Source organism: Triticum urartu, chromosome 7 (genome assembly GCF_003073215.2).
Source record: "Triticum urartu cultivar G1812 chromosome 7, Tu2.1, whole genome shotgun sequence".
Classification (NCBI taxonomy): domain Eukaryota; kingdom Viridiplantae; phylum Streptophyta; class Magnoliopsida; order Poales; family Poaceae; genus Triticum; species Triticum urartu.
Window position 1 is genome coordinate 162,833,822 of NC_053028.1, and position 11,227 is coordinate 162,845,048.

At 46.4% G+C, this 11,227-nt stretch overlaps 1 protein-coding gene across 4 annotated transcripts; it reads left to right on the plus strand.

The window, feature by feature from the left end:
- The first annotated feature begins 2,963 nt into the window (after window positions 1–2,963).
- LOC125522630 (tRNA N(3)-methylcytidine methyltransferase METTL6) lies at window positions 2,964–8,369 on the plus strand. 4 transcript variants are annotated; one of them, XR_007289859.1, is made up of 8 exons: window positions 2,964–3,410; window positions 4,301–4,410; window positions 5,587–5,795; window positions 5,873–5,961; window positions 6,199–6,301; window positions 6,385–6,527; window positions 7,230–7,387; window positions 7,719–8,369. XR_007289859.1 is itself a non-coding variant. In XM_048687672.1 (8 exons), exons 1-7 carry the CDS (start codon window positions 3,189–3,191, stop codon window positions 7,332–7,334), a joined length of 981 nt encoding a protein of 326 aa, XP_048543629.1. In that variant the 5' UTR covers window positions 2,964–3,188; the 3' UTR covers window positions 7,335–7,363; window positions 7,719–8,369. The 4 variants fall into 4 exon arrangements, 3 of the variants coding, with proteins under 3 accessions (XP_048543629.1, XP_048543630.1, XP_048543631.1); XM_048687672.1 differs by having other exon boundaries at window positions 7,230–7,363; XM_048687673.1 differs by having other exon boundaries at window positions 7,230–7,363; window positions 7,833–8,369.
- The last annotated feature ends 2,858 nt before the right edge of the window (window positions 8,370–11,227 follow it).

Sequence of the window (11,227 nt, forward strand, 5' to 3'; positions counted from 1 at the left end):
TGTTGAGGGGCAGAAGGTGGTGGTGGTGGTGTGTAATTCCAACTGGCTTGCTTGTAGATAGGTGTAGGAACACCACTATCGACCTTGATTGGAGTCTCTACCGTTTGTGAGGCAGAAGCGTCACCACTATGGAACGAAAGAGAAGAGTTTCACAACTATGTTGGTGATTGCCCATTTCGACGCTATAATCTAACATCATGAATTTGGAAAAGAGCTTGGACATCCTCTCTCGTCCGCGACCGCGCCGCCCCCGCGGGCAGCCGGTCGCGCCTTCCCTCCTTCCCCACGCGCGTCCCCCTCCCTCCTCCTCCTCCCTGCCTCCGTCGTCGGCGCCCGCCTCGGGCCTGGCCCGGGCGATGTTGGTGGCGGCGGCCCCCGGCCCTTCCCCGTCTAGGGTTTCTCCGGCGCGGGACGGAGCGGCTCCGGGCGGTGTCTTTAGGCGGCGGCGGTCCTGCGCGGCGGCGGGGTGTCCTGTCGCAGGCGGGGGCGGACTCTGGGCGGCGGCGGTGCCATTGGCGGCGGGGCAGCGCGGCGGCGCCCGCTCGGTCCAGATCTGGGCCCTTCGGGCTCCATGTTGGTCGGGGCGGGCCGGCGACAGGTGTGGCATCGGCGTGGCCTTCAGGAGGCGGTGGCGAGCGGTGATGATCGGCGGGTTGCTGGCGGCGTCGACACCAACTTGCTGCAGCATGGCCGGCGGGGCTTAGCGGGCCCGTTTCGGGCCTGGCCGGGCCAGGGGTGGCCTGGTATGCCCCGCTGCCGTGTCCGGACGGCTACCGCACGACGGCGGTGGAGGTGGTTCCCTCCCGTTCGGCCTTGATGCTGCTGCTCCTATCGCTCGGATCTTCTCTCCGGTCTTCTTGGCCTCGTGGTGGTGTTCGCAGCGAGACGGTGTTGGTGGTGGCGCAACCGTGATGGCGCATAGTTGGGTGATGGTTTGACTAGTTGGCTCCGATTGGCTGGTGGGGTTTGGCGTGCGGGAGAAATCCTTGCCGGTTCGTCCGGCTCCGATGCGGTGACACCGGCGGGTGCCACTATCCCTTCTTAGAGGGTGTCGGGAGTAGCTATCCCCCACCTCCCTCCGCGTACTGGGGAAACCCTAGGACTTGTCCGGGCAGCAGCGTCGTCGATGTCGCATCCCTTCTTAGAGGTGCTGCTTAGTTCGCGGTAGATCGGAGCCTCGGGCTGTGGTGGTTTGGTTCCGGAGGACGCAGCGGTCGTGGGTCTTCCGCACTTTGTCGAGTTTGCGATGTTGGCATTTTTTTCTTCTTCTTTTTATTTGGGCATGTTGTGCTGCTCGCCCCAGTATTGCGATATGTACAATGATGGTTTGCTTTGGAATACAAAGCGGGGGGGGGACCCTTTTTCGGTAATTTAACATCATTTTATGTATGTCGGTGGGTGAGTAAATCTTCATGGCTTGGCTAGAATTCTCTGGCCACACCCTTTTTCTCGGCCATCACACTCTTAAGGCGGTGAAGCCCTTAGAAAGAGTCCTTGGCTCTTATAGCAATTGAAAGGGTCGAGTAACCTAAAGGGTGAGTGAATAGGTCTTCTACACATTTTAGCTCCTTTTCTTTACAAGTTAGGCTTGGTGGAATATAAGGATACCTTGATGTAACTATGGTGAGGACAACTTATATGACACTTGCAAGGTCACATGACCAAAGATAAACAATAACAAGTGACAAAGATCACGTATAGAGATAACTAAGTCATGCAGAGACGAAGATGTATGCCAATGTTCACTTCTTTAAAGGGAAGCTAATCATCATTTGAGAGCTGGGGCCACCACAAAGGATTCCCAACACCACAAAGACCCATTCTCTTCTTCTTGAGCCACCACTACAAAGGCGATGCTCAACCACTAGTTGTTGACCTTGGGGTGGCCACAAAGTCCATACAAACTCCGGGGATATCAATAAGCTCGGATTCTCATCGATGACTCCTACCACCCAGGAGTTTCCAACTTTCAAGAATAACAAGACAAGTGTAAAGCTTCAAATCTTGCTCAAACAAGAAAGTGAATGGTCAAACAGAGGGTAATGGATGAACCTTGCTAGAGTTAGCTCCACTCCAAAATCTCTACAAAAAATCAAATGATTAGGGTTGGCAGAGAGTGGAGAAAGCTTGGACGAAGTAGATCCGGAATAGAATGAACAAGGAGTACCCTATCCAAAGTGGGAAGGGGTATTCATAGATGGGGTTGGAAACTAGCCATTTTATGCGGAACTTGCACATCCGGATAGTCCGCCCTAAAGGCCCCGGAGAACACATATGTACAAATTGTGCTTGTCTAAGTCTGAAATTGAAATTGAAAGCTGCTGGTAGAAAGGCAACATCCGAACAGTTAGGGCATCACCCCGGAAAAAGAAATGCAAGCCGTCATCAATTGTCGAAACGCAAACCGTCACAAATGTGTGATGAAGTCGGCGATACATAAACCGTTGCAGCAACTCAGTAGCGGATACTGCAAACCAGTGATGAATTTGCCAACAGCCTTTATATCATAACAAATAAAAGTTAAAAAATATTACAAAGATAAGTTTATATGAGCAATATCACATTTGGCCCTCCTTGACTCATTGGGCCAGATCCGCCGCTCCAGCAACACGCCATGTGATCTATTGGTGTGTCCGGTTCCTCGATCTAACGGTTATCAAAATGAGAAAATGGTATTCCTTTGATTTACAAGAATTTTGTTAGAATTGTATATTATAGGATTCATTTAGAATTTTTATTTCTTCAAATCTCTTTGGTTTTTTTTTGCGAATAAAAATCTCTTTGGTTTGTAAGAATGGATTCATATTTCTATGTAGAATTTGTACTGATTCTTCACATTTCAAAAAAGAAAACTCAAACCTAATTAAAAGATTCATATCGTATAAACTAAATGACATTTTTTTTTCCTAGAATTAGATGCATGACATTTCATTTCATATGACCCTGAACGTTTCACCGGATATGTTCTCGACCTGAACCTACCGATCTACTCCACTTGCTCTGCCCCCAACCTCCGCCGCTCCTGCTCTCCAATCTTGGCCTCGCTGGCCGACGGCGCCGTTTCCTCGTTACCGCGCAGCCAGCCAGTTCTTTTCTCCCCTGCATCTCTTTAGTCCTCATCGCCGACCCAGCGCCGCCGCCCCCGATTGAGGCGAGTTCGGTCGCAGCGAAGAAAGACGGTGACTACCATGGACGGGGGTGGTGAACTGGGGATCACCAAGAAAGAGGCGGAGGCCGAGTACCATTGCCACGACTTCGAGTGGGAGGACCTCCGGGCGGATGTGGAAGCCAACCCTTCCTTCTCCTACCACCTGTCCCCTTTCCCCACGACCACCGCCTCACCGCAGCCACCGTCATCGGAGGCCTGGAGAAGCTTCCACCGCCGCCACGCCTCCGGCAAGTTCTTCAAGGTTCCTTATTTCCCCTTCTCTCCTCGGCCCCTTGTGCGAAATACCTTCTTATTGTATTTCACCTATCAATTCGGTAGGAATATGAACTACTAGATCACATTGGTAGAGAATGTTCAGATTCATGGACTAGTGCAAGGTTGCATTTCTTTATCGGGCAAACGACTGCACTCCTTGGAGTTAAGCCGTGCAGCTAGACAAAGCACCATCAAAGTAACAGTGCATGTGTGCTCCACAAGGCGAGAGAAGGGAGACTAGATTACTTTCCTTCCCATTTTTTTCATGAGTGAAGACAGACTATAACTAAAGCGTCGAATGAGCAATTAGAATGAAACTATTTCCTGAGTAGCAGTGTTCGACACTCTCTACCATTATCACCAAATTCGCAAATACCAGAAGATTGTCCGTTTGTTCATTCTTATGGAATGGGAACTTTTACTAGGTGATAATGTATGAAGTGGCCATGTGGGTATACCAATATGTACACCAAGGACTCTCGTGTCAGCAGCATCTTGTTAGTATGGATCAAGACTAGCGATATTTATAGAGATACGGTGTTGCTATCTACAGCAGACTGAACTTAGGGGGATTGACAAAATACATCTTCGTTTAGCTTTGAAAAAATAATACGGTAGGTTTTTAACCACGGCTCTCATGTCGCAACCTGTGTGTTAGATGATCAATTTTGGTCTTGTGCATTTTTTTTTCATTTTCTGTTTTTTGTTTACCCATAAGCTTTGGAAAAATCAAATTAAAGTGTTATACATCACCTTATTGATTGCTAGGCAAATATGTATGTGAACTAATGTAGTAGGACTTTGAGTAGGAAGAACTGACGAGTTCATATCATTTGTTCCTGCAAATCAATTTAAGATCCCATCTCACTTTGTTAGGAAAGAAGGTATTTGCTGAAGGAATTTCCTGAACTGCTTAACAGCAAAGGATGTGCAAAGGTTTTAGAGGTTGGGTGTGGGAATGGAAGCACTGTTGTCCCCATTCTACGGTAATGTTCTCGGATCTGTAATTTCATTTCAGTAAAATCAATCTATTGCTAATAGGTTCTCTCAATGCAGAATATTTATTGTATCATATTGCAGTAGTCTTATAGCCGCAAGCCCGCTAGCTTTGAATGTGACCATTTATCAAGGCACATGCAAAGATCGTGAGGGACGACTTTGAGGAAGAGGGAGATCAAAGTGAAGATTCAGGAAAAACATAGTAGATTCAAGAGGAAGGAAGGGGATTGGGGATGCAATTGCAATATTAGTGGTTCAGTCCAATACAACACACCATATATAAATAAAGAAAAGTTGCAGTGGGGCTTTGTTCTACTGTATAGCTCAAAACAAAAATACAATACACCGCCCTTGGCTTATACTGGTAGTCACTGCCTATGGAGCTCGAGCCATCCTTCCAAATTGTCGTGGATAGATGCTAGCACATCCGCCCACTTAATCAGCTCATGTTTAGTATTTGGTCCAAATTCTTTGGACCTGAGTGCACTGAACAATGACTATATCCCTCTAGACATTGGTTTAGCTGCTCTGTTTGGCAATCAAATTGAGGTGGTTAACAGAGCCCATCTGCAATTGAGCAGCTACTCTGTTTGGCTATCTGATATTGAGACTTGTGGGTTGTGGCGTACGATGAACCTTTTACGCATTTTGAGGAATGCTCAGAAAATCATGCAGAGCTGTCAAAGAGTATGCTTAAGGGGTGAGCAGTTATTAATAAATGACCACCAAAATCACAAGATGTTTGTTAGGCAAGAGAGGCCTTTCGATGAAGTAAATAGTTACTACTGTCTAGGTCCGGATGAAACCAGCAGAGGCTGCAAGATGCCTGTGCATATATGATCCTGAAGCATAACATTTTTGCGCCGTTCTTTGTTTGCCCACGACCCATGGTGCTTGAACTCTTATTATTTAATACTTCGGTGTGCCAACCCTGGCAATTCCCTTCCCTTTAAGTTTATTGCATGCAATGCGGACCTTTGCTTTTCTTTTTGCAGTTTGCACGCTTACGGCACTGATCATATCTCTTTAAGGCATTTAGAGCAAAACACACGGATAGAATAAAGTTGCGAGTAGTCGTTGTTTCGTAGTCGATGAACATTTATTGTGAACACACAAGGACTATTGCTAATGATGATGACAGTCATAATGAACAATTTGTGCAGATGTAGTCCAAGCATCACTGTCTATGCTTGTGATTGTAGTGAAGACACTCTAGAGAAAGCAAATGAGATTGTGTGTAATACACAGGGGGTAGATGCCAAGGATAGGTTCCACCCTTTTTTGCTGGACGTTTCTAGAGAAAATTTTCCAGGTTGGTTGTTCTGCAAATGTTGTCAAAGTTCAGATGGAAAGGTTGTTGATCTCTCACCAGGTACTTTGTTTATATATTGTCTATTTCAAAGCAAAAAAATTGCATAATATTGAACTCATCTATGTCGCTCCTTCCAGATTCAAGTCATCTTTATGTAAGGGGGAAAAACTCAATCTCGCTGAAAGAAGATCAGTGTTGTGTTGGCGGCATAGATTTTATCACCATGGTTAGTGAATTTTGTTCTACCATCTATCATTCTCCCTCCCTTCAGCCAGAGCATCTGCATCAGCATTAGATTCAGCTCAGTTATACTTTTAAAATTGACATCATGGTGTGATCGGATTTCTATTTGCAGAAGTTATAATAAATATTATAATTTTGGATGTATTAAATGGGAAATCCAAACCCTCATATTGGTGCCCACATCTATACTTGGTTAATAATACTGTCTTTTCGTTGACAGATATTTACGTTGTCAGCCATACCCTTCAACACAATTTCAGCTACTCTAGAGCGTTGTGTGTCTGTTCTAAAACCAGGCGGCCTTGTTTTGTTCAGGGATTATGGTAACATCTCAGGCATGGTATTAACTTGTATAATTTACTTATAAACAATCCCTTCTTGACAAATCTTCTTGTTTCCATATTAGGCGTTTATGACATGACAATGCTTCGATTCTTGCCTCACCAAAGAGTGGGATTTCGGGAATATATGCGTGCTGATGGCACCTATTCGTATTTCTTCTCGTTGGACACTGTAAGAGAACTCTTTCATGCTGCTGGGCTACTAGAGGTAACTCTAAAATCTCAATGATTTAATATGGAAGGTTACTTTGAACAGTACTGAGTCAGTTGCACCTGCATCAGGCACATCAAGATGTCCATGCACAGGACAGTTTTATCTAGTTGCCAATTTCATTTCATCTATTCGTTTTATCTTGTAGAGTCGTTGTATTCAGTTGTCTTCTAGATATCTGTTGTTAGGGACTGGCTATTGAAATAAACCATTATCACAAGGAATATATTAAGTTCCTATCTGTCCCTATATACCACCACAGTAGGTCCAGGGTCACCCTGATCAGGCTTTTAGCATCTGAGCTATCCCTTTACACCCTCTGTGTTCCTTAATAGTATGCAACTGTCAGCGAACAATATAAGCATGATTTGTTGATTGTTCCGTATGTTTGCTGACATTATCTTTTGTGTGGATCTCATTAGGCACCCCAGGCTTTACACTTTATGCTTCCGGCTCGTATGTTGTGTGGAATTGTGAGCGGATAACAATTTCACACAGGAAACAGCTATGACCATGATTACGCCAAGCTATTTAGGTGAGACTATAGAATACTCAAGCTTCTAAAATTGCCCTGCTTTATCTAATTAATACTTAATCTTTTCATTTCCTTAATTTTGTTATTTGCTTCAGTTTCATTTTTCAATACGTGTCTACAGCTTATATGACACTCACATGTATTTACTTATTATCTGTGTGCAGTTGGAGCTGGAATACTGCTGTGTCAGATCAGTGAATCGAAAGAATGGCAAGAACATGCAAAGGGTATGGGTGCATGGAAAATTTAAAAAACCCACAAGTCAATGACTTTGTGGTTCCTCGGATGTGCTTCTAATGTACGAATGCTCTGCCGCGAACATGTAAATTTGCGAATTTATATACATATGCTTTCACTTCTTGTCAATCATGGTTCCTTGATTTCTGCGGTGTGCTTCTAACGTAGAGATGGTATTTTCGGTAAAATAGCAATGTTTAATGAACGACAAATTTCTGCACCTAAATTTTGCACAGCAAGCATACCAATTTGCAAAATCAATTTTACTATACTAACCATGCATGTCATATATGTTGTGACAGCATCAATATATTTCTTTGTGTTACCGTCTTTTCTGATTTTATTAGTGGCAAATATCTGTATAGCAGTGATTATTTTGTTTCAACCATTGTCATTATATGCTTCTTTTATTGTAGAAACGTTGTGTTTCAACCACGACGCGTATGTGCTTCGGTCAATGTGTGCTGCTTCTTGGGTGGTTTCTTTTTCATCGACATTTCTATTAGACAGACATTATTTTGTCGCACCAGATTGCAGTCATATTGCCGAGGAGAATGCTACAATGCTGCAGAGTGCCTTTTGACCGGGAGCTTGCAGTGCATGTGAGATCTCCCATACTAATGTTGTAATTATGTTCTACTCCCTCCGTTTCTAAATATAAGTCTTTTTAATTATTTTAATATAGACTACATACGGATGTATATAGACATATTTTGAGTGTAGATTCACTCATTTTGCTCTGTATGCAATCCATATTAGGATGTACTCCCTTTGTAACCTACTTCCTCCGTTCCGAATTACTCGTCGCAAAAATGGATGTATCTAGATGTATTTTAGTTCAAGGTACATTTATTTCTGCGACGAGTAATTTGAAACGGAGGGAGTAATATAAGAGTGTTTAGATCACTACATGTTTAGATCACTAAAGTAGTGATCCAAACACTCTCATATTAGTTTACGGAGGAAGTATTTGCTAGTGGATGGAAGCAAATTGGCAGCATGTACGCAGATGTTATATGCATATATCAAGCATTGCAGCATTTTACACCGGTCACAAATTTCTATTAGATCGGAACAGAATTCAGTTGCTAGAACCTAGTCAGGCGCCCGCATGCCGACGCCATCCGTCTGCCGGCCAGTATTAAACACCTCTCCGCTTGGTTCATCAGTGTCCGCTGATTAGTCTCACTGGTCTGTGATGAATATGGTGTTTGATTTAAAGGTCGGCGTTGAAGATACCCGCATGTCATTTTCGTTGGCAATTTCTCTTCCAGCAAACGTTAAGCAGATATTCATGTCCTTTTTTATACGATCAAAAATTCTTCGGGGAAGAGACTGTACGTATGTTCTTCACGCTTAGCCCCTGTTACGATGATGCGTCTAGCATCACCGGAACACGTGTGATTGTATGTCTCCATGGATCTTGCAGGATTTGGTCGGCGGTTGTCTTTGGTGGATCTGTTTGGATCCGGTCTTCGTTCGTGTGTCTTTATGTTGAATCCTTTCGATCTATGCGTCTTCTCGTTGGTGGCAGTTGCTGTTCTGGTGCACTAGTCCTATGAAGTTTTAGCATGACGGCTTTTCAAATGTCTACTTTAACAAGTTTTGTCCGGCTCCGGAGGTGGAGCGGTGATGACGACGGCATGCCTTCGGCTCACTTCAGTGTTTATAGTCATAACTAATTAGCCTAAGAATTTGGATATAATCTTTTTTATTTTTTGATGTTCGTTGTATTACCCTGACGGAAGATGAATATATCAAGAGTTCTCTAAAGAAACCTGCAAAAGGAGAAGAGTTTTCTAAAGAAGAGAGACGGTGCGTCACTGTTTGTGGGCGGTGGCCCTGCCGACGAGACGTCGGCCGTGGCTCTCGACCGGACCGAGTGTCCTACTACTACTAGTAGTACTGTACCTCGTAAGCGGTGGCGAGTGCGAGAGGGCGTGGCGTACTGGACCACAGCCAGAGGGACCAGATGACGCAGATCGGACACGGCGCCGCTGTGTCAACCACAGCCACGCACCTGCGCACGGCCCGTTGTACACTGCGTGAAGATGAGCTGTGGATTTACAAGCAGACGAACGAGTCCAGGTTTCTTTACGAGCGAGCGTGTCGGCGGTACGGTCTTTCGGCCGTGAAAAACAAAATACGCTTCGCAGAAGCAGTGGCCTACGGCCTGCCTGGCACGTCCGTGCACGGCACCACCTCTGTCCATTTTATTTTCCTATCATATGACGACGGATTTACTTACTTTATTTAATCCTACCCGTCAGCACGCGCAGCGGTGCTTCTGCCGGTTTATAACCGCGCAAAATGTCGAGCCGTCTCGTGGTTGGTGACGGCCCTAGCCCTAGGGCCTAGGGATCGGCGGTGACGACGGGGGTGATCAATTGGGTGGTCGGCGGCGTCGTCAGAAAGTCGGCCGCCGCCCGGCCCATGCTCCCATGTAACCCCGTGCTGCCCTGCCCGTACGTCAGAAGAGAAGAGAAGATGAGATACTTTAGGGCCTGGGCCTGTTTGGTTTCAATAAGTCACCCGACTTATAAGTCAGGTGACTTAAAACTATTGACTTATAAGTCACGCCTGTTTGGTTGTCACCTGATTTATAAGTCACCTGACACACCTTTCCACACCAATCAACATCATGCAGGTGATGGGACCCACACAAAAAGGGGTGACTTATAAGTATTAAGTTGGGGTGGAGCAACTTATGACTTATAAGTTGAGGTGACTTATAAATCGGATCTATTTGGCAAAATAAATCACTTTTTCACTTTTCGACTTATAAGTTGGTGACTTATTTGAAACCAAACAAGCCCTTACTCGGCCATGCACATGCATCTTACCTCCGGGATGATTAATGTATCACGTCATTGGCGTGGCACGAGGCAGCGGCGTCCCGGGTCAGCGCCGGCGACCTCCGGCACCGACCGACGCGCGCACCCACGTCAGTCAGTCTCGATCGGATAGTTGGATAGATTCCGCAGTAATCCACCACCGACCAGCAAAAGCAGAGCGGCGCCGCCGCGCGCGCCAGGGCCAGGCAGTGGAGGCGGAGCGCCCCGTGCCACGCGTGCGTGCGCGCTGCCGTTGCCCTCACGGCCACGCGCTCCGTCGTCGTCGCCTTTCGAGTTTCAACCGAGACGGCAAGCACAGTGGTAGTAGTATCTCTCTCGCTCTCTCGGACCCGGTCGCAGCGTGCAAGTTTTTTTACCGGCGCCACAGCCCACCGGAAAAAAGCTGAGCTTGACGTGTACGTGTACACACTGACCACAACCTCCACTGTAATGATCGAAGACCGTATGTAACCTCCACTGAGGAATGATGAAATTAGGTTCCGGTTATAGAATAGGACCTGGAGCCTGCCTGGTGCTGGTGGGCACCTAACGAGAGGCGACTGATAAGGGCGAACGGGCGATGGAAAAGATGGACTTTGATGAACGTGGGCGCTACTACTACTACTAGATTGTTTAGGGCATCGTCGTGTGTGTTTTAGCAGTCGGGCATGGTCTGCGCGACGGGACGGGCCGGGACGGGAGTAGGAGTGGAAGAAAAGAGTGGGGAGCGCGTGCGCGGGGGCTAGGCGCGTGAGGAGTCCGACGTGAGCGCCGTCCGGGAGACTGGAGCGGGAAGGGGAGGGACAGAAGCAGCTGCGAAGCCGGAGATGCTCCAGCCAACGCGCTTGATTCCCACTTCGTCCGACCTCCCGCCCGCTCGCGTGCGCGCGGTCCATGGACCGCGGGGCCTTGCTGGCCGCAGATAAGGATTCAACGAGGAGATCCTGTGCGTTCTATGGTTGACAATTGATTGTAGCCGTACTAGTACGTGCTAGATAGGCTAGCTATAGTGGGAGTAATTTAGGTAGTAACTTAACACACTTCAAGACAATTTTGCTTATGTGGCAAGTATTTAATGATGAGAAAGATGT